The sequence below is a fragment of the Vulpes lagopus genome, chromosome 6, assembly GCF_018345385.1.
Source record: "Vulpes lagopus strain Blue_001 chromosome 6, ASM1834538v1, whole genome shotgun sequence".
NCBI lineage: Eukaryota > Metazoa > Chordata > Mammalia > Carnivora > Canidae > Vulpes > Vulpes lagopus.
In genome coordinates, this window is record NC_054829.1 from 86,865,782 (window position 1) to 86,888,850 (window position 23,069).

The window sequence follows — 23,069 nt, forward strand, 5'->3', positions numbered from 1 at the left end:
GGGACCAGATCATTCTTATATTTGGCTCTTCATGGCCAGGAATATGGACTCTCCACTGTCCTGGTTCAGTGGAAAGATAAAAAAATTCAAGCTTGGTAAACTGAACAAAATTGATGCTGTTGACTTTAATTATATCAATATTAATTCACGAGTCACTGAAGCATATTTTAAGAAAAACATAAAATAATTCATATTAAAACATTAACTGTTCATCAGCTCCTTTCCTTTTTATTTAATTTCTTTTATTACTAAATTAGTAATGTAGAATTGAATCTGAGTATAAGCTTCCTTTGCTTTCAACATATTGAAAACATGTATAATTATAAAATTTTTAAATGGCTAAATCTTTTGCTATTTATTTTAACTCAAATCCAGTATATTATTATATATATTCAGAATTCAAACTATTCATCTTCTTCTAAACCTTCAATTAAATTCCACAATGCAAACCGCTTGGCACTAGAACCACATTTCATGTTTATTCAACTGAGCCTGTGTCTTGAAAAAGTGTTGAAGTTTGGGGGTTTTCTGGTGAGAATCCACGTTCTGACATCACCTTGCTCATACCAGTGATTGGCTGTTGGAAGGCAAAGAAGAGTTTATAGCCAGTCACAGAGAGCAAATGAGTGAGTGAGAGAGCAGAGGAAATATTCAATCTGTGTCACTCACTCCTGTGAGCCTGCTTCCTCACTCCAGAACTGCAAAAGGGTAAGATTTACTATGACAACTTCATTTTCTTAAACTTGAACACTCCACATTTTACATCTCTGGATCTGGTTTTGAATTTTTTATTTAAATGTTGATGTTACTGAATTGTATGGAATGGCTATGTAATTTAACATTTGCTTATCATTAAACTAGTACCTCAGACTTTAGATTCTTCCAAAAGGTTCAGCCTATTAATCTATGCAAGTAAATAACTTCTTAATATTGTGCACATAAACTAGAAAATTTTGCGTTCTACTTTCTACCTCTTCACCTCACAAATAACTGTTTCCTCGTTCTGATGTATTCAGGATACCCTGACTGAAATACTATTTTTCACTTGTAAATATCTATAAAATCAGTGTGGAAAAATATATACTACTAGAGAAATAAATAATCTTGGTAGTTTATGGTACTCTTCCCAATGAAAACTTGTAATTAGATTTCCAAAACTATCCTTTAAAAATGTTCGAATTGTTGTCTGGGTTAGTAGTGGTCACTATAGACGTCTTTGTTTTTTATGAATCACAAAGTAAATAAAATGAGATTTATGTAGGCAGCCAATTGCTGCCTACATGAACCACTTGGTTCTTTTTATATCATTCCTGCTATGTTTTTATCTAGTTGTTTTTATGGTTTGCTATGAGAAATTTATGTAATCAAAACCCTTTCTATAGTTCCATGTATTTAAGTTTTTAGCTCTTTAAGGGAGCAACTCGTTTCATAAAGCTGCAGTAATAATCTTCCTGTTTGCTGGCAAGCTTAACCATGGTGACAAAGTTCAAAGTATTATTTAAGCACTCAATAGCAATAAGAAAAACTTCTTAGATAGATGGGCCCCCTTCAGGGGCAAAGCCTCTTTATTGTTGTGTAGCCATTAAGAACTTTTACTAAAGTAGACAGACTGTGAGGAAGTATGTAGGCATCAATATCAAAAGATCTAGACTGCCACAAATAGAATGTGACTTATGACCCAAGACACCTTCTTCAGGCTTTACATCTTACTCGGTATAATGTTTTAGTGTTAGATACTCAGTAAGGACGCAATAAATTGTGGCTAATGACAAAATGCAAAATCAGACTGCAGAATATAGTATATGACATGGGTTTTATACTACATTTTAAATATTACTTTTCCAAGTGTGTTTATGGGGAAATTGCCATCATCAATACATATTGCTTATAAAATGCTGCCAAAGCTGTCACTCTCAGCTAAACACTCTTAGTTAACTTATGTATACGTCAATGCAAATACGGGGGTATTAGTAGTAGGCTTTTAGCTAAATTTATTCAACCTCTATTAAAATAGGATTTTATCAAATAGAATAAAATTAAAGTAGGATAGAATTTTGCCATCCCTCTCTTTTTATTTATGTAGAATCTATGTGGAGGTGAGATCTTTGCATGGCCACAAACCCCAGGAGAGTTTGGGAACTACTCTCATTTTGAGAGTTGCATCCTCAATTCCTCCATAGAACTGCAGTCTCCATGATGACTATTGCCTTGACCCTGAAGAGCCCTTGATCCATCCTGTGACAGTCTCCAACACTAGTGATGGAAAGCTTAAATGGAGCTGAAGAATAACATTTTCTGAGAAAATTTGCCCCTGAAATCCCAAGGTGAAGTTCTGATGAACTCTTCTCACAGAATCATCCTTAGACATGGTTGTTTGGTGCTACATGCTATGAAAGTATATTTCACATATTATGGATCGTTTCATACGCACACACACACAATAGAAACTATTCTAAGGTATTCATAAGAAGATGGCTTCTATTTCCCATCTCATAAATAAGCTTTTAATTCAAATAGTTTTATATAGAATATAGAATATATATGTATATGTAGAATCACTGGTGTAAGAGCAATCATTTAAATGTATTCAGTTTGCTTCTTTTTTTTTTTTAAGGTTTTATTCATTTGTGCACAAGAGAAAGACAGAGAGAGTATAAGTGGGGGGTTGGGGGGGTGGGAGGAGAGAGGAAATCATATTGCCCGCTGAGCCAGGAGCCTGACATGGTTCTCAATCACAGGACCTGGAGATCATGACCTGAGCCGAAGGCAGACGCCCAACCATGTGACCTACCCAGGCGCCATGCTTAGTTTTTAATTATTAAAAAAAAAAAGTCACATTACTACACTAACAATTCGATTTCTTAGCTGATATTCCAATGCCGATGATATTGGGATGCCTCCTTGTCTCAGTGTGAAGTAGTACACTAAGCATTCAAGCCTCTTATAGTAATGAAATGGTCTGCCAATGACAAATCACAGCCGATAGGATAAAACCAAATATGGAATTCAAGATTACTTGAACAAACAGGTAAAGTCAGTTTTTTACCACTTAAAAAAAGGAACAATTTTAAAATAAAAGCCAGAAATTTGGTCTTAATTAGTCAAAACTATACATGTACAGAAATGAAAACAAGTAGTTCATCTTCTAGTATGAATAGAAGTTACACTCCCAGTTTTAATATTTATTAACCTTACCACTTCATTAATTCCAGAAGCAATCACCAAAATGAAGACTGCTTTAATTTTGCTCAGCATTTTGGGAATGGCCTGTGCTTTCTCAGTAAGTTCTATATTAAAAACCTATAGTTACTACCCTTATAGTATTTTTATGTAAAAGAGATAGTATGTAATTATTAAATGTTCTTTTAAACAGATGAAAAATTTGCATCGAAGAGCCAAATTAGAGGATTCTGAAGAAAATGGGGTAATTGTTTAGCATACTTTCTTGGCCTGACTCTACTTGCCCAGATTTATTGCACATTAAACATGACTATATCATTTATTTTGTTTATGCAGGTCTTTAAGTATCGGCCACGTTACTATCTTTACAAGCATTCCTACTTTTATCCTCCTCTAAAACGATTTCCAGTTCAGGTAATTATAAAAATTAATTTTTTCCCACCCATTATAATTTAAAGGGGATCTTATTTAACCACAGGACATCTAAATTCAATTCTCACTGAAAGTCTGCCAGAAAGACTTACTTACTAAAAAAAAGTTTGCTTTTAATACAACACAATAAAATTTATTCCTAAGTTCTCTTTTAAAGCAGAGATATACACACAGAAAATAATAGCATTTGGGCCCAGTCTAGAATGATACAATAAAAGCAAATACCATGGTACAGAATTCAGGTATTTTGGCTAACTCATTGACAAAATGGACAACTTTATCTGTTATTGACAATCAGTGATAAGGCCACTGTCATGTTATAGACGAGTCAATACTGTCATACCACTGTTAACATTCAATAATTTAGAGTTCTTTAATTGATAAGGAAAAAATTTACTTCATAAACAGCAGAGACCATTTTTAAAAACACTCCTGATAATCAGTGGTGATTGCTAAAGATTTTCTGAACCTCTGACCTGTGTTGGTCAGCAGAGCAATATGTCATGCATTGGAACATAACTATAACAGGAGTGTATCTCAAGAATTGCAGAGGAAAGAGAAATTCACGAAGAAAACTGAAAGCTTGTGAGAGAAACAAAACATCCTCAAAATTTGTAAACAAGAAGAAAAATAATAAACACCAAAAATAAGAATTTCTGTTTTTACTGGGTTAACAGTAAAGAAAGCCTTTGAAAATTTGAGAGTGTGGTGTTGATTTACAATATTCAACAAACCAGAATTGTGCTATTTTTATTACTATACAGTTTGGGTTCAGAGCACCAATTATGCACCATTTGACCCAGGATTCCTAAGACACTAAAAGCAGTCAAGACGCTGAAAACGATGCCTCAGCACAGTGGCTTGGCAGAGCATCCTACCATATGTTGGGCTAACCCATTTCTAACTCATACAATGATAGGAAATGATAATCTTTAAGTATTTATAGCACCATAATAAATATGGGGAATGTATGTGGCCACAGAAATATGAGCACAGATAACACAAGAGTTGTGGGTTTTCAGAACTGTCTTCCATTCTTTGGTATACCTCAGACCCACAAATACACAGTGTTCTTTTGAATGTTTGCTTCATTCCCTTTCTTAAACTAAATGGAAATAATAAACTTAAATTTCTAACTAGCTCCTCAATTTTCCTAAAATATCACATTAATTAGAGATATCCCCTTCTATAAATTTTTATAGTCATATAAATGTGATCTAATTATAATATCCATAGTGAAAAGATATTAGGAGAGGTTATATTTTTAATTATTGATAAATTCAAAGTTCAAAAATCTTTACGTAGATTTTTAATATACAAAATTTAGAGAAATTATATGCAAATTCATTTCAACTAATGTAGAATTTGTAAGATAGTAGTATTTTAAAAATATTCAATAAAATGTACACCCCAATCCAATAGTCTGACCTAGGATTGATGATCCATTCTCTTACTTTACAGAGTTTGAGTTCTAGAATTTTCCCCTTACATGTCTACTTATATATTACCCTTAGCTCTGTACTATTTATTCTCTTAAGTCTATCATGTATTTGGTACCCAGATTGTTACCTTAAAATACATTAAGCTGTATTGGCCTTAAAATTTATGTTTTATGCAAACAAATCTGTGTTCACATATAATAATTTCTTTTTTTGAGATTTATCTATTTATTTTAGAGAGAGTATGCACAAGTGGGAGGAGAGGCAAAGGGAGAGGGAGAAAGAGAATCATCAAGCAGACTCTCCGCTGAGCATGGAGCCCAATGTGGGGCTCAATTCTACAACTCTGAGATCATGACAGAGCAAAAATCAAGATTCATCTGCTTCACTGACAGAGCCACTCAGGCGTCCCTATACATAATCATTTCTAAAATACCAACTTCCATGAAATATCATACTAATCATAAAGCTATCAACAGTCTACCTATAGCTTATCTATCTGCTTGGCTATAGAAATGAAAGTCTAAATAACCTTAACACCCTAAATACTTTTAATTGAGGAAATTGCTTTGTTTTGGAATCAAATGTTATTTGAATTATACGTGAATTCTTTGAGGGAAGAAACTTTATATTTATTATATTAGACTGATCTCAGCTATCACAGTGCTTGACACATGGAAACTGTCAGTGTTTCCAACTCTATCTCTTGCTACCACCCTCATTTGCAAAACAATGCCTGAAACATATATTTTGGGATTGAATAAATGGGAATGACAGAAGTTGAAAGGAGTAATGGCAAAATATACATACATACATATATGCGCGTGTGTGTGTGTGTGTGTGAATGTGTGTGTATTTGACTTCTGGAAGAATAATACGACTTAGTTACAAACTGGAAATAAGACATTAGAGAAAGAAAGGAAAAAAGAAAATGTCAAGGCTTCAGGGCATTTCATGAAGTTTCAAAATTGTTCTCACTGCAGACACCAATTGAAGAGAGAGGTGGTTGGGAAAGGAAGAAGGCTAGAGGTGAGGAAGCTTGTAAAGAGATTCAAACACACCCACAGAGACAAAATACATTGCAAAAATATGCTGTCCTATTAGCTAACAAATAGGAATACTTTACATGTAACACTATGCTTTACTCACCCTCTGAGCTAGGGAAAGCACAAACATTAAGGTCATGGCAGTAGAAGAGCAGGTCTAATTATTCTCTTTTCTATCCATGGTTATTCTTGGCTCAAGGGGACAAGTATTCCTTTTTCTTGGATGGATGACACAGCCACTGAAGAATGACCTCTACAGGGACAGCCTTAAGCATGAATGTTTCCTCATATCTGATCTTTAACCCTGAAGTTCTTCTGCAGCTATATTTTCTAAGACCACAGTACTTAACCGGGTCATCAGAATCAAAGCTAAGATTTGTAGGGCTAAAAATGACAGAATCTTAAGTCGGGTATCCATTTATCTACCTGGTGGCGTTAGGAGCGATTGCAGAAAGAGAAAGAAAATTCAATTTATCATTGAGAAAAAGATGAAAAATCTTCTTTACTGTCTTAAAGTCTCGATAACAGGTGTTTAGACATATATTTCCTTTTAAAAAGTAGCAAAGCTTCTTAACTTATATTTTTATATACAGACTTCTTGGTTTAAAATATTCTCATTCAATATTGAGCTCTTTAGAGGGATGGTACTCTATAAGTCTCCTAAATGAATAAGTGAAGTAATTTTGCTCTTATATAATTGTTACCTCATATATATAAAAATCTCATTTATATATATAGAGAGAGGCTTATTTTATGAAGTGGCTTTAATTAAACTGAAAGATACTAAAAATTACATGCAAATCTAATTTCAAGTCAAATTCTAATTTAAATTCACCAGGAGCTCATTATTTAAAAGAATCATTCAGTAACAACTTTATTTCACAATAAGCCTAATCATCATTTCATTACAGAGATTTTTGTTACAGAGATTTTTACAAAGATTCCCTCTCTGTAAAATAAATTGAACCAGATAATCCTCTTATTCTTACAGAGTTAGGCAATTTTGTGATTCATTGCTAGTTTTTACATATATAAAATGTTTCAACATATTTCCTATGCTTTTGGGGTTGAAGATGGAGTATCTCATTTCATATCTTGATCACTATAAAATGCCTTTTTCTCTCTAACCTCATTTTCTACATTCCCAACTCCTCATATCTTTTTCTCATATTCTCATTTGAACTATTCTAAGTAAATAAATCAATCAAGATGCTAATTAATACTAGTTAGGGAAAATAATTGTGCATATTTTACCTAATTCAATCAATAGGAAATTTCTTTCAGTGCTGAATGTATATATACATATATATGTACACAAATATTCATATATGTATGAATTCACATATATATACATTTTTTTAGAGCAGTAGTGACTCATCTGAAGAAGATGGAGACGGTGACAGCTCAGAAGAGGAGGAGGAGGAAGAGGTAAGGAATTTCTGCAGGATTTTTTTATAACAAACCAGGCAACATAAAACAAATAGGAAACTAGTCTACTGTAGTCTGGACTTAGCAAACAGCCACTGCCAGTTTACCAACTACCCACAGTCTTCTATTTTGGACAAGGGGAATGTTACTGAAATTAGAATCAACTAAAATTACCTGTTTAAAATACTACTGCAGGTACTTAAAGTTACCTGTTAGAGGTATACAAAAACAAAATGTCTCCATTATAAGTGGAAGAAGTATAAATTCTGATAAAAAGAAAAGAAAATATTATTTATACTTATGTGAACAGAAGACCATGGTAAAAGACAAGTACCTAAATTCAGTACAATACTTGTTTTAAGGAGTGAATTTAAACTCAATTTACAAAGTAGGTAGTATATGAAAAGCTAATCTTATATCCTCTATAACATTATTGTGATTCATCTGTCTTCCCTGACCCACAAAGTAAGGTTGTTCTAAAAGAATGGGAATTTCATGTCCTTTTGTCTAATAATACAATTTATATTCTTACAGAAATGCAAATACTCAAAATGTATAAATATATATAGCACTATATAGTACTACATATTTTATACATAACACTACATAGTCCTCTATAATAGTACAAATTAGTGTAGTTCCTGGCTAAAATTAGTGTAGTTCATGGCTAAAACTCATCTGTATATCTTGGAAACTGTGCTAACATGTTTATAACTGACACTCTTGCTCAATATACTAATTAGGTACATTTTCCTGGATAGTCAATTATAGCTATCCACTGTTTTGGGGACCTTCTAAATTCAGGTATTCTTAAGTGCTATTTATGAATGGGCAGTAACAGTCAAAAATGGATCATGTATAAACATCTGCTATCTTGAAAACAAAATGGTATGGGAACTTTAAAAGTGACAAATAATTAGTTTGATTTTTTAACCATAAAAGTATCATTTCCCGTACTATAATTTACCCTAATAGCTTAAGGAAGACCTTACAAGAATATCAACCCAGTACCAGGAAAAATGCCACCCACTAAATCCCACAACATTTTGCCCAAAGTTCCACTTAGTAATCTTACATAAGAACTAAGCTGGGGTAATCCATTTAACTACAACTATTTGCTGTACAGTGATCACAAAATTGCCTTGCAAACTAGATTTCCCAATTAGACTACACACCTTTTGGCAATAGTTCTTCATTTGTTATGATGGTAGTTGAGAATGGAGGATGATAAGGACACCTTTAAAACTCTGATGAAATCACACACACTCAGAATCTTGCCAATAATCTTTGAACATTTATCATCCTCCCAAAACTTATCTGCAAATTCCTTATGACCCAGAGGACTGGAGATCATGGGTTTCATCTCTGGTTTGGGGAGAAACAGTGCTGTACCCTTCTTGTATCTCCTCATATTGCCTAGCTCAGTTTCTTATACAATATATGGTGCCCAACAAATATCTGGTGGTTTGGTTTCGAAAACTTCAGAGAATAAATACTCCAAACATCATTCATTAAAAGTGATTACAGCAAAGTGGATGAATAAATCTTGAAGAGACTCTACAACTTCCTTTTCCCCATTTCTTCCCTAAAATGTCATTGACAATTCAGGTTAAATACACAGAGTCCCCAGGAATTGTATTCATATGAGAGGGTGCTTAGACATATTTTCTATTTGGTGGTCAAATATTTTTTTCCATTCCTAAACTATTCAGCCTCACTTAAAAAAAACCCTTTTATTTAAATATAATATATACAACACAATTGTCATATGTATATAGGTCATTGAAATTTCAGAAATTGAACACAGTGTAACCAACACCCATATCAAAAAGCAGCACTTGCATCCATTTCATTTTATTAACCAAACCCACAAAGAGCAACTGCTATTTTAAGGCCTAACAGATATTGGTTTTGCCTATTTTTTTTGTACTATATAAATGGAATCACACTTCATATATTCTTTTGTGCGTGGCCTCTTCCACTCTCAACTTCAAAGATTGATCTATATCGTTCTACAACTGTACATCTTTTTTTTTTAAAAGATTTTATTTATTCATGCGAGACACACAGAGAGAGGCAGAGACATAGGCAGAGAGAGAAACAAGCTCCATGCAGGGAGCCCGATGTGGGACTCGATCCCTGAACTCTGGGATCACGCCCTGCGCCAAAGGCAGACGCTCAACCGCTGAGCCACACAGGCGTCCCATACAACTGTACATCATTCATTCCCATTGTCAGTATCTCATTACTACCATAATATATTATTCTTCTGTTGATGGGCATTTAGGTAGTTTCCAAGTTTGAGCTATAACAAAGAGTGCTGTTGTAAACATTCTAGTATACCTTCTTGTGGACATATGCATTTATTTCTGGAGACCATTTACTTCAAAATAAAACTTCTAAGTCAAAAGGTCTGCATATGTTCAATCTGAATAGAGTCAACCAAAGCAGATGTGCTATGCTCTCCTTCTATCAGTACATCAGTTGCTCCATATTCCAGCCAACACTTGTTTCTTTCAGTCATTTTAGTCATTCTAGGGGGTTAATAATACTTTTTTTAAAAGTATTGCTAATTTTCTTATTCAAAAAGATATTTGAGACTTAATACCCATCAACAGACTGACCTGTTTTCTTTTTTAATTCATTGCAACACAATATCCTTAAATAAAGTATCTAAAAAAGAAAGGGCATTGTAGGAGAAAATACAGAAGTTCATGAGTTAAGAGTTTGGATCTTTAATCATGACCTTGCCACTAATGAACTACCATCTATTTGACCTCATGCAAGTTATTCATCTTACTGGATGTCAGGCTTTTCATGTGTAATATGACAGTACAAGACCTAAATTGTATGTTCTATTCTAAGAATCTTTCCTCCTTCTCCTCTGAAAGATTTAGTCTGTTGGAATAAAGCATAAACATGAAAAAATAAATAGTATGGTGTTTGTGGGATATTTGACACAATTAGCTTAGACACTGTTTGGGGGTAGATTCTAGTAGTCCCAAGAGTTTACTGAAATAGCGGAATTTACAAATTTGATGAAATAAACATATTCTTCTTTAGTCACTTTGTTTTAGTAATAAGGCAGGCTAAATCTGGGTTGTGTTTGTTTTATTTTTTAGATTTTATTCTTCATATAAATTTTTATTTTTTCATCTAACATTTTGGTTTAGAATTTGTGGGTTATCTTTTTTTTAAGTTTTTATTTAAATTCCAATTAGTTAATATGCAAGTTCATATTAGTTCCAAGTGTACAATATAGTGAGTGGTTCAGCACTTCCATACAACACCCAGTGTTCATCACAATTGCCCTCCTTAATCCCCATCACCTATTTAAACCCATCCCACTTACCTCCCCTCTTGCAACCATCAAATTTGTTCCCTATAGTTAAGTCTGTTTCTTGGTTTTTCTTTTTCTTTTCTCCTATGTTCATCTGTTTTATTTCTTAAATTCCAAATATTAGTGAAACCATATGGTATTTGTCTTTCTCTGGCTTATTTCACTTAGCATAATATTCTTTAGCTCCCTCCACACCATTGTAAATGGCAAGATTTCATTCCTTTTCATATATATATATATGTATATATATATATGTATATATACACATACTATATATATATGTATATATACACATACATATAACATACCACATTTTCTTTATTCATGTTTTAAAGTCTTAAAACATAGGATGCCTACTAAAGTGATCTTAGCATCATAATCTCTTTTTTTTTTTTTTAATTTTTATTTTTTTTTATTTTTATTTTTATTTTTTTTTTAATTAACTTTTATTGGTGTTTAATTTACCAACATACAGAAAAACACCCAGTGCTCATCCCGTCAAGTGTCCACCTCAGTGCCCGTCACCCATTCCCCTCCAACACCCGCCCACCTCCCCTTCCACCACCCGTAGTTCGTTTCCCCGAGTTAGGAGTCTATGTTCATTCATTTGGGGAATATGAATAATAGTGAAAGGGAATATAAAGGAAGGGAAAAGAAATGTTGGGAAATATCAGGAAGGGAGACATAATCTCTTTAAAAATACATCGAATGAATTCAATTTTCCAGTACTCACTCAAAGTAAAGTCTATGTGTATGAATTTCTGATTTTTTTTTTATTTTTTTATTTTTTTATTTTTTTTTATGAATTTCTGATTTTTAATATTAGCTATGATTCACATCAGATTAACTCTATTGACAAACAACTGTCTAACAACATAAAGGCCAAGAATAAAATGTTAAATAAAATTATAGTAATATTAGTAGGATTATAATAAGCATTCATTTGAGGAGTATTAATTTTTTTAAAACATCTTCATGTAATCAGATACTACTAAAGATCTTTTGGAGTGTTTAGTTTCTTCAATTCATAATAAAATTGATTGTGTGTCAAATGCCTAAAATCTTCTGAATGCTCCATACAATACAGAACTGGCTTATATACTGGCAGATGAATTTTGAATTAAATGTGTTTTCTTGTCTACATACTTGAAATTCAATGAAATATATTCACTTCAGTAAATAAGACATGCAATCAATTTGTTTGAAGAGAGGGATTTCCATAAAAATTCATTCTGAAAAAAATATCCTAGGCATAGTGTGAACATTCATATAAATCATCCTCATCATCAAAAACATCATGGTGCATTATAAAGGGCTCAGCTTTTTAAATTAGATACAGCTTCATTACATATGATAAGCCCTTTAACAAGTTTTTTAGCTTTTCTGAGCTCACTTTCCCTTTCTAAAGAGAACAATAATCCTTCTTACAAGTCTACTATAAGAAATAAGAAAAATAGATATAAGTTCTCGGCTGATTTGTCAGCATATGTAAGAATCCATTTACTACCATGTTGTAATAGTATTGATAAGACTTTAAGAGCCCAAGGCATGTAGAATACCACATACTCAGATATGCTGAAATTATCACATAAATATTTTTTATTGATTAAATAGAATACAGAAATGTCTAAGACTATGGTGAGGTAAATAGAATAACTTTGAGTTGAGTTCTAAGCAGTGAGAAGTGCAAATGGCATAAGAGGAATTAAAACTATTAGCATTAGGTGATGAACTGGCTGAGGAATATAATGTTTATCTCAATAATGACTCATGACTCCAACAAATTTTGAGTTCTCTTCTAGCTAAAATAACTTTTCTTGCTCTGGATATTTTCACCAGGAGACTTCAAATGAGGAAGAAAATAATGAAGAGAATGCAAATTCTGATGAAAACGAAGATGAATCTGACGCTGAGAACTCTACCCTCTCTGCTACACCTGGTTATGGAGAGGAGACCACACCCGGAACAGAGTACATAGGTCTAGCTGCAATCCAACTTCCCAAGAAGGTAATAATTCCTCAAAAATGTTAAATCTGATTTCATTTCTTTACTGAAATCTACAATCATCCTGACACTAAACACAGAGTATTTTATATCAACTTGTTGAAAAAGCGAGAGCAGGTTCAATTTCCCCATTTACAAATAAGGAAAGATATTTTCCCAGGCAAGTTCTCTTCCCATGTTGTTACACTGACTTCCTACATTATAACAGAAGACTAAGGGCAAGCATCTTAGCAATGAATAAAAGGTCCTGAAAGATGCTACTGCATTTCAGGGAAGAGGATCCCAAGACAAAGTGAATAGCAAAACTGTAGGAAACCATCTCCCACTCAGAAGGCATATTTATCAAGTACATTTTTCTCCATCAAAACTCAATGACAAAGGTACTAATTCTGAATTTTTAAAATACTCATCAAGTTTTTTGTAAGTTAAACTGGCTTCAATTCAAAAATACATCTAGAACAAGACCATAGGTATATCCTGTGTTGAATGAATGAATGATCTTAAGTTTTTACATTTTCACACCTAGATCTGAATTCTTTCAAACTTTTCTTTACAGGCTGGGGATATAAGACACAAGGCTACAAAAGAGGAGGAAAGTGATGAAGAAGAAGAAGAGGAAGATGAAGAAAATGAAGAAAATGAAGCAGAAGTGGATGAAAATGGGCAAGGTATAAACAGCACCAGCAGCAACAGCACAGAGGCAGAAAATGGCAATGGTAGCAGTGATGGAGACAATGGAGAAGGTGAAGAAGAAAGTGTCACTGAAGCCCATTCAGAAGGAACCACAGAGGCTGGAAAGCAGAACAATGGTGGCTCTAAGACAACACTCTCTCCAGATGGTGGGTTTGAACCTACAACTCCACCACCAGAGCTCTACGGAACTACCACCCGACCATCTGGGGAAGCCACCTCCAATGGATATGAGGAAGAGTATGAACAAACAGGCACCAATGAATACGACAATGGATATGAAGTCTATGAAAGTGAGAATGGAGAACCTCGTGGGGATAATTATCGAGCCTATGAAGATGAGTACAGCTACTATAAAGGGCACAGCTATGACAGCTATGATGGTCAAGATTACTACTACCACCACCAGTGAAGGCTCAGCCTGGGATGAATTCATCCATTCTGGCATTTCATGTGGCTACCATTTTCAAAGTTCAACTCAGGAAGGTGCAATATAACAAATGTGCATATTATAATGTGGAATGGTGCTACTATTCCAAAGTAATTTTCTGTAATTGCTTCTGTTGCTTTTCCCTGGTATGTTATTGAAAGCTTATTGTAAATCAGGGCCATTTAAACTAATCTAAGATTGAGTTCAACTAAGTGTTTTGAGTTTGTAGTTCTATAAATAGTATTTTAATATGTTTGTACTATTATTATCTGCTAAAACTACTCTTCATGCAAGTGCTTCTAGGAATTAACATTAATGACACTATATACAAAATATGTGTAGTTCTTTAATCATACTACCTAACACTGTATATTATGTTTAATTACCATTATCATCTATTTTTATGTGATCTTTATGTATATTCTATCTATGGATTTTATCACAAATAAAATGCAAACCTTCAAAAATGTTATAATAAAGAAAAAAAAGATTCAGAATTGAAAAAGATGAGTCCAGGAGGGAACAACTGAGCTAATGGATTTATCCACTTATTTATCCAGCTTATTTCCACTATGGTTTAAGACTCAGAATAACTATAAGTATTTTGTCATAGATTTTGACCTGCTTGTGGGCACAGTCAACCATACATATCAGGAGAATAAATGGCTTTTGTTAGAGTTGCTAGATTTAACAAAGATTTAGGATGCCTAGTTAAATATGAATTTCAGATAAACAAAGAAAAACTTCTTTTTAAAAAAAAATTTTTTTTTAATTTATTTATGATAGTCACAGAGAGAGAGAGAGAGAGGCAGAGACACAGGCAGAGGGAGAAGCAGGCTCCATGCACCGGGAGCCTGACGCGGGATTCGACCCCGGGTCCCCAGGATGGCACCCTGGGCCAAAGGCAGGTGCCAAACTGCTGCGCCACCCAGGGTTCCCGAAAAACTTCTTAATATAAGTATGCTCCGTGCACTATTTGGCCTCTATGAATTATTTGGGATATACTTATACTAAACAAATCACTCATTATCTATCTAAAATTCAAATTTAATAGAATACTCTATTTTGTATCTGGCAACCCTACTCCTACTTGATTTGGTTTTAGGTGGGGTGGGAAGTGGGATGGAGTAGAAAATTCTTACACATACACACATGCACACCCTTAAAAAGTGGTTGCAGGTATCATGACATCATGATGCTTTACACCTAAATTCTTCAGTACTTATAAAAATAAAAAATTCTTCTACATAGCCACAATACCATTCTCATTCTCATTCTAAAGAAATTAAACACTGCTATGATAGTATTTTATAATATACAGATCATATTCACATTTTCCCAATTCTAATAATATCATGGATTACTAACTCATTTAATCCTCACAAAACTCTATCAGGTAGGTATCTTTGTCATCCCCTATTTTATTGATAAAGGAACTGAGTCAGGCACAAAGAGACATACAGCTTGCACAAGGCCACAAGTGGCAAAGCTGAGGGTAAAGGCAGACCGGTTTTAGAATCTGTGCTCTTTGCCATTATGCTATATTTATTAGTGTATATTTATCAGTAATGGGTGTTGGAGCCATAAGTGAGCAGGAAATCACTAATGATAATACTGCTGAAAAATGAGATTTGTCCTATATTACAATTTTCTTAGAACCAGCCAGGTTTTATGACTTGAGCCCTAAAGAATCTTTTCAAAGCAGTGGTCTTCTCATATTTTGGCATATATATTGTGCAAAGTGCATGAACTCTGGAGTTAGATGTTATTGAGAGTAAATAAATAACCTTCTTTAGTCCTCATCACCTCATCTCCTGCACGTGGAGTGTACTCAATAGTTACTGTTCAGAGCCTCACATGTTAATGAGTTGCTCAAAATCATCATCTCTCTCCTCTCCACTCCCCTCCCTTTCTCCATGTTAGCACTTAGGTGCATCTGATTGTTATAGAATTACCTGGTCCTTTATAATCCATAAAACATTTTTTTTCTTGCCCTAACGTATCTTTGTAAACAAAAGTGTTTGATGAGATTGAGGCCTTGGGAACAGTGTAATCAATACTTTTTATTTGACAATATAGGTAATCTTATTTATTTGTGACTTATTGTCACAAACTATCTCAACATTATCATAGAATCATCAAATCTTAGATTTGAAAAATATCTTCAAAATCTGTGAAGTTTATTTATTAATATTCCAATATTATTACCTCTTTTAGCAAAATTAGTTAATCTTTTCTGTTATGGTTTCTTCTTCCTTTGCTTTGGGCTTATGGAATGGGGGTGTCTGCTCTGTAGTCTTCCACCTCAGGGATTTGAGCTAGCTCACTTTAATTCCACCATTGCTCCAAGTATCCAGGAGTTTCCTTTAGACTAGTGGGGAATTTTTTGGAGAACTATGGCAAGAGGTTCACTCAGAGTGGGTCATGGCTGCAGAGGAAAGATTCACAGCCTAGCCAAGACACCAAATGAATGGGTAGTCTTATGATGAGAACTATAGTTGGTTAACTACCCAGGGCCTAGATGAAGGCAACATGATGTTCTTGGGTAAAGACTAGGGAGTAGATTGGTAAAGGCTGTGACTTAACCCAGCTCTTGGGCACCCCAACAATGACCCTTACAGTAATTCTGTCAGTCATATCATGCAAAACTTTCTTCATGGAAGGCCTCCTCGTCAAAAAATGTTTCCTACTTAGGATCATGTTAGAGTTCCAGACTCCTGCCATCCTAGCTAGCTAGCTTCCCTGGTCTCTTGCTTCAAATTCCCTTCTCCTTTCCAACAAAAGTTTTATTTTCTATATTCCTTGATAGTACCCACTGATGGTCCATCTGGCAGATGATGAGAATTCAAATTATTTGGAAAAAAGGGGGAGTATTTTTATTCCTCCCAGGGAAAGATAATCCTTCTCCTGTGAATCAATCAAACGACTCCTCTGAATAGAGAAAAGATAAAAAATTAAAGAAGTTATGTTTGCATTTGGAGGTGGGGGAAATCAAGTTTATCTTTATATCCTCCTATCCACAGAAAATTATTTTGCTATTGTTAACTTGTAGAAACCACACTGTAGCTGTGGTAAAGATCACAGATGCCCATAATACCTGTTCTCCTTTCTCTCTCTGAGTACAGAACCCTGGTTTTTAAGCTGGGCCTGTGGCTACAGAGCAAATTCTAATTTCTTTCACTTTCATTGGAGCTAGATGTGGTCATTCAATTTAAGTTCTGGCCATGAGTACCTTGGATGAGTACCATTTCTTGGTTGTCTTCCTAAAGAGAAGTATTATTCTCTTCCCCTTTCTCCAATTTCTCTCTCCTACTGGCTGGAATTCAACAATGATGGTAAGCCATCTATGACAGTGTGCATGAAGCAATAATCTTTGGATGGGAAGGTGCCAAGACAGAAAAAGTCTGTATCAGACCAGCTTTGGACACCTACCTCTGCAAATAAACTTCTGTTCTCTTTTAGTCATTGTGATAGAGGATCTCTGTTATTTACATGCAAATTATCCTAACTCAGTAGTTCTCAAAGCATAGTCAACAGATCAGTAGCAGCAACATCAGAAATGCAGATTCTAGAGCACCACCCAAGACTCACTCAATGAGAGACTGGGAGTGGACAGGTGATTCCTGTGTACTTTAAAGTTTGAGAACCACTATTTTCATTAATATAGTAGCTAATGCTTATTATATACTTACCGTGTGTCAGTTTTAGTCTAAGCATTTTACATATTTTACCTCATTTTTACATGTATTACCTCATTCTCAACAATTACTAAAAGTCTACTACATTTTGTAGGTAAGAAAACTGAGTTACAAAGACATTTAGTAACTTGCCTGAGATGATGCACTTGCTAAGTGGAGGAAAGGAATCTGCTCCAAAGTCCACACCCCATATATCTCTCACAGCTTCGTTCTTTATAGAGAAAAATCACCCTGTTAAGATAAGTGAATTTAACTGGGAATCAGAAGAGGAAATTTTGCATAAGAGTACATATAACAACCCTATGTTTTTACTACTTTGCCCTTTGGTATTAATAAGAAGATATAATTTTATGGGTTTCACATCATACTCAGGTGATCAAAGAAGGTTCTCTTTAAGAACAGAGACTATTAGTAAACAAGGAAAATATACTTTCATGCTATTGTCAAAATAGGACAAAACTTTGTCCCTTGTCAAGCATTAAAGCATTCCTCAAAAGGCAATGTAATTGGTAACAGGGCCATGAGAATCTCAACTGCATCTGCTAGGTTTGCATGTCACAATTCGACTGATTCAGCCAATAGGGAGACAATGAGCTCAAGTGGAGTCAAACAGTTTATAACTTTCACAGAGAGCAAAAGCAGTATCAGCATGATGTCAGCTCTCTGTATTGCTGGCCCCACAGGATGACACTGAGCTGAAGGGGCCAAATGACAGCAGAGGTAGTAAGTCATTCCGTTGTTGAGGAGCCAGCTCTCGCCTATGGCTAAGTAGAGAGACTTACAAAGAGATCTGCAGTTGAGCCCTAAACAGGAGAGGCTGAAAGTCCTATGCTCAACTGAAATCAGGAAGATGGATGAGAAATAGCCTTGTGACCAACTCCGAGAAGATGGAGAAGTGGGAAAGGAAATGCCTCTGGAATTCCTGTACCAGGCAGCTTATCACTCCTTGCTCTAAGAGGAATCACAGGGCACTTGGCCAAGACTCAGGTCAGAATGAAGTCAACCTTTGCCCATGTGGTCCATATGGAGACATGCCAGGTTGTCAGGAAGTGGCAGCAGAGCTCTTCCCCTACATCTTCTTCCAGATCCCAAAGTTTGGGAGGCTTATGAGTTTCTTGGATCATTGAAAGAAAACTGGCCACAGAGGGTAGCTTAGATAAACTAAGAAAGGTCTTAGGGCATGAGGAAGATTACTTCTGCAAGATGATCCTGCAGACATGCAGGCCCTCACCAGGCAATGGTACACTAAAAGTCTTCTCATCCCAGGCCATGCTGTGGAAGTGGATGGTCTGTGGTTATTAGTGTGGCCACAAGGCAGCTGCATCTTGTCACTTCTCTCCATCAAGGCATGAAAACTACTTCTGCACTCCTTTGGATCTGATGGCTTTGACCAATATAATTACAATGTCTCCATAACAATTCCAAGCTTAGCTCATAAAACTGGCCTAACAACTTCTGCTGTCTGCTCAAGGCCTGGAACTCATGAAATATAAGACAGAAGAGACCCCCTGAGAAAGAATAGAATATAATAAAATGTAATTTACATGGGAATTTTTATTCTTAAGCCAACAAATCCAGTTAATGAGATTTTAGCCCACCAAGTATTTTAAAGTGCTGAGCCACTGTAAATAAAGTTTTTAAAAATAAAGTATTTTAAAGTGCTGAGCCTATTCTACCAGAGAGAAAGGTCTGGAATATGGAGAAGCACCAAGGCACCATCTTAGATAGAAACCTCAGTCACGTCTTTGGATAACTTTGGATAAAATTTTGTACTTTCCCCACTCTGAATGTTCCAAATGAGAGATCCCAAGTGAGGACCTCATTGCTAACCCAAATCACGCTACAGAATACTGAAAGAAAGTAATATATTGGTGTTTTAAACCATTAAGTTTTAAGGTGGTTTGTTTCATAGCAATAAGTAACTGGAACAGGAAATGACAAAGAGAAAATCTGGGTTCATAAGAATTAAGCTAAAATAAAATACTATCACAATGCAGATAAACTTGATGTTAAAAACTAAAAACTGAGAGGACTAGATATGCTCCAATTTGGTAAGAAAATATTAGTTGTGCCCAATGCAATGAATAACTAGCTGGTAAAAGTTGTCATGTTCTTTCTCCTAAGGAGAAGATTCTTAGTCCTGAAAAACAAAACGGCAACCTCTGAAAAGCACTATTTTGAGAATGAGAGATATTTCCCCCTTGAGGTAACACAACAAAGTTTTACAGCCACTTCCAGCGATGTCACCATGTCCTGAAGGAAAGGCTGGTATCATTATAATTATATTTTAACTACATCCTCTGAGTTACATTTTAAGGTGTAATAAGACATCTTTCTAATATAAAAATAAAAGTAAATTATATTGACATGTCTTCTCTTTGCTAGTAATAGCTGAATGAGTAAACAAATAGCCTAGAGAAATGAACACAGCTAGCTTCATGCTGTTCTGTGACCCGCCGTGGTTCCATATCTGGCTGAAATTTTTATGTACTTCTGTTGAAATTCTCAAATACTGAGAGAAAAAAATAAAAACTAAAAATAAAAATAATTTTAGGGTAGATGAGAAAGTTGGTTGCAAGTGATGTTTTAGAAAAAGGGACCTTTTTTTAAATTCAAGATGAATATTGATATACACATGAATGAACATAACAGAAACATTTTCTTCTGCTAAACACAGGGTAAGACCCAGCACACCCATTCTGGACTCTGTTCTGAAGATCAAGGGCAAATAAATATTTCTATGAAAAGCCTAAAGCCTTAACAAATCTTTAAGGGTCTATCTAATCCCAACACTGTAATAACTCCCCATGGATTCTGGAGGAGAAATGTACATTTGTTGTGTATGTAAATTAGAAAAAAAAAAAGAATTACTATACATATGATATACTATATATATAATATACTATATACATTATATATAGATACATTTCTCCCCCCCTCTCTCCCTTTCTCTATCTATATGATGTTTACCCCTAATTTCCTAAAATGATACAGAGAAACGCGTTGCATAATAGTGTTAAACTGGGGACCAAAATCCCAGAAGGTAAAACTATTTACTATAATATTTTTAAAAATATATATACACTAAAGCAATTGGGCCTAGAGCACAACTACAGGGAAGATAGGTGTGACATTCCAGAAATAAATGGAAACACAAAACCAAACAACTAAAACCTTGTGTAGATTCCTAGCTAATTAACATTTTATAGGATTGCTCTTACTCAAGTGAAGCGTAAGAAATGAAAAGGACACCACAAAATGCAACATGTTGAATGGACTACTTTCATCTTAAAATCTATTTGAGGAACAACTCTGGGACACTGTGACCCAGGAAGGCCAGGCAAGGTACAAAATCTAAAACGAAGGTGCCCATTCTTGAACCATCAGCCAAAAACCAGAAGAAAATCCAGGTGTCCATTTCTTGTCTTCTCTATTGCTTCCTAGTTGTATTTTGTTTTCAAGTTAAATAGGGATGGTGTGAGGATAGACTTTTTTTTTTTTAACAGAACATTGTTCTTTATCTTTGGTTATTCACTCCTAACAAATGTTATTACAAAACTGTTTATGACACAAAAATGTTTAGAAAACTTATGTTGAGTTTTTGTAGTTCAAGCTTAACTCAGGGGGCGTCAAGAGGGTAGAAGTAACACCTTGACTTCACAGAACTTTAGCAAATAATCTTTCTTGGTTTTCCCCCTCCCCTCCCCCACCCCTGCTGCAGTTTCTTCTCTGCAACCTTAAAACCAGAATAGGCTACTTTTTCTTTTGTCAATTGTAGGTTCTAAATTTGAGGCCTAAGTTGATTTTTTTTTGAAGCTTTGAATTCACTTTAACTTTGGGAGCATATATATTTAGCTACTGCCAGTTTACTCCTTGCTAGGACTAGTAGCTAAGCAAATTTTTTCTCTTAAAGTTCATTGAATTTTCTCTTACTGAACAAAGATACATCTAGATAGAAATAAACATTTTCCTGTCAGTGACATAAAGGAGAAATACTTACAGCTTCTAGGCAGCTAGGCCCTGAACATCTCTGCAGCGAGCGTATCCTCCATAAGCATTTTGATGGGGTAACTAATTGACCGTAAAGCAACTGTGCTGTAAAAGATACATTTATGAAAAACAAAAGGGGCATTCATTAAAGAGGGCATAACGAAACATGAAAAATGAGTAACAAAAGTGAAAACACTTTGTTAAGAAATACAAAATATTGAGTACATTCAAAATGTATAGGACAGATTTGGGGCAGTGCTGCACAAATAACCGATTTTATTTCATGGATTATAACTAAACCTTTGTCTTCAAAGTCCTTCACTCACAATATTATACTTTTTTCCTTTCTTTTTTTTTTTTTCTTGATGATTAATTTCCTCATTTAGGCATTACACTTTTTCTTTTTTCACTAAAATTTCTTCCTTCATTAAAAAAAGTATTGGGGGTGCCTGGGTGGCTCAGCTGGCTCGGTTAAGCATTGGACTCTTGATTTTAGTTCAGGTCCTGATCACCAGGTTGTGGGATGGAGTACCTCCCCCCACTAAAATCAGGGGCATTAGGGAGTCTGGTTGAGTTTCTCTCTGCTCATCAGAGAATCAAGTTGAGTTTCTCTCCTTCTCCCTCTCCATCTGCTCCTTCCCCTTGTGCTTGCGGGTGCAAGCAAGTACTCTCTCTCTCAAATAAATAAATCTTAAAATAAAAAAACATAGAGAAGTATCAGTTTCTAAATACTAGGATGCATATTTGTAATTGAGCTTTGTGTCCCCTTGTGAAAGCCTTCTACACTGTTGTTTGTTCTTGCCATATTGTCACATGTCCACTAGTAGATGTCCCTAAGTTCTACAGGAAATGTGGGTTCAAAATTCTGCACCATTATATAGACCATTATGAGGTTAAGGTTTATATAATATAAAAATGGGAGCATTGTATCAATGGAGAAATCAAATCGAACTCTTAAGCCAAACTGTTAACCAGTTATTTTTTATCTTTTATGACAAAATTGCCTTACAGCCAATTCCTCATGTTGTGAAAATATTTATTTATTTTGTGTGAAAATATTTATAAGGAAAATTCTTGCAGCAAAGGTATCTGTGGCAAAGATGCTTACAATGAAAATACCAGACACATCTCTTACCAATAATTACTATTATTATTTCAATGTTTCTCCCAAAACCACTGCTTTTGCAGTTTCCCCCATATCAATAAAAGGCACTGCATTTGTCTAGTTGCTCAGACCAAAAATCTTTGGATTCACCCTTGAGTCCTGATTTTCTCTCACAGCCCACATGTGGTATGTCATTGAATCCTATTGGTTTTACTTTCAAAATATATCCAGAACTTGACCAGTTCCCCCAATCCCTTCTGCCATCACTGATTGAAGTCTTAATCATG

At 34.8% G+C, this 23,069-nt stretch overlaps 1 protein-coding gene across 2 annotated transcripts; it reads left to right on the forward strand.

Moving 5' to 3' along the window:
• Window positions 1-624: 624 nt before the first annotated feature.
• LOC121493397 (integrin binding sialoprotein) lies at window positions 625-14,494 on the forward strand. 2 transcript variants are annotated; one of them, XM_041759231.1, is made up of 8 exons: window positions 643-708; window positions 2,084-2,324; window positions 3,213-3,280; window positions 3,374-3,424; window positions 3,517-3,594; window positions 7,460-7,525; window positions 12,705-12,872; window positions 13,426-14,494. In XM_041759231.1, exons 3-8 carry the CDS (start codon window positions 3,227-3,229, stop codon window positions 13,969-13,971), a joined length of 963 nt encoding a protein of 320 aa, XP_041615165.1. In that variant the 5' UTR covers window positions 643-708; window positions 2,084-2,324; window positions 3,213-3,226; the 3' UTR covers window positions 13,972-14,494. The 2 variants fall into 2 exon arrangements, with proteins under 2 accessions (XP_041615164.1, XP_041615165.1); XM_041759230.1 differs by lacking the exon at window positions 2,084-2,324 and having other exon boundaries at window positions 625-708.
• Window positions 14,495-23,069: the final 8,575 nt, after the last annotated feature.

Bases quoted from the DNA above. Each gene is read 5' to 3' on its own strand.
- LOC121493397 (XM_041759230.1), top strand. From the start codon at position 3,227: ATGAAGACTGCTTTAATTTTGCTCAGCATTTTGGGAATGGCCTGTGCT. The intron at 3,595-7,459 runs GTAATTATAAAA...ACATTTTTTTAG, and splicing joins TAAAACGATTTCCAGTTCAG to AGCAGTAGTGACTCATCTGA. The intron at 12,873-13,425 runs GTAATAATTCCT...TTTTCTTTACAG, and splicing joins CAATCCAACTTCCCAAGAAG to GCTGGGGATATAAGACACAA.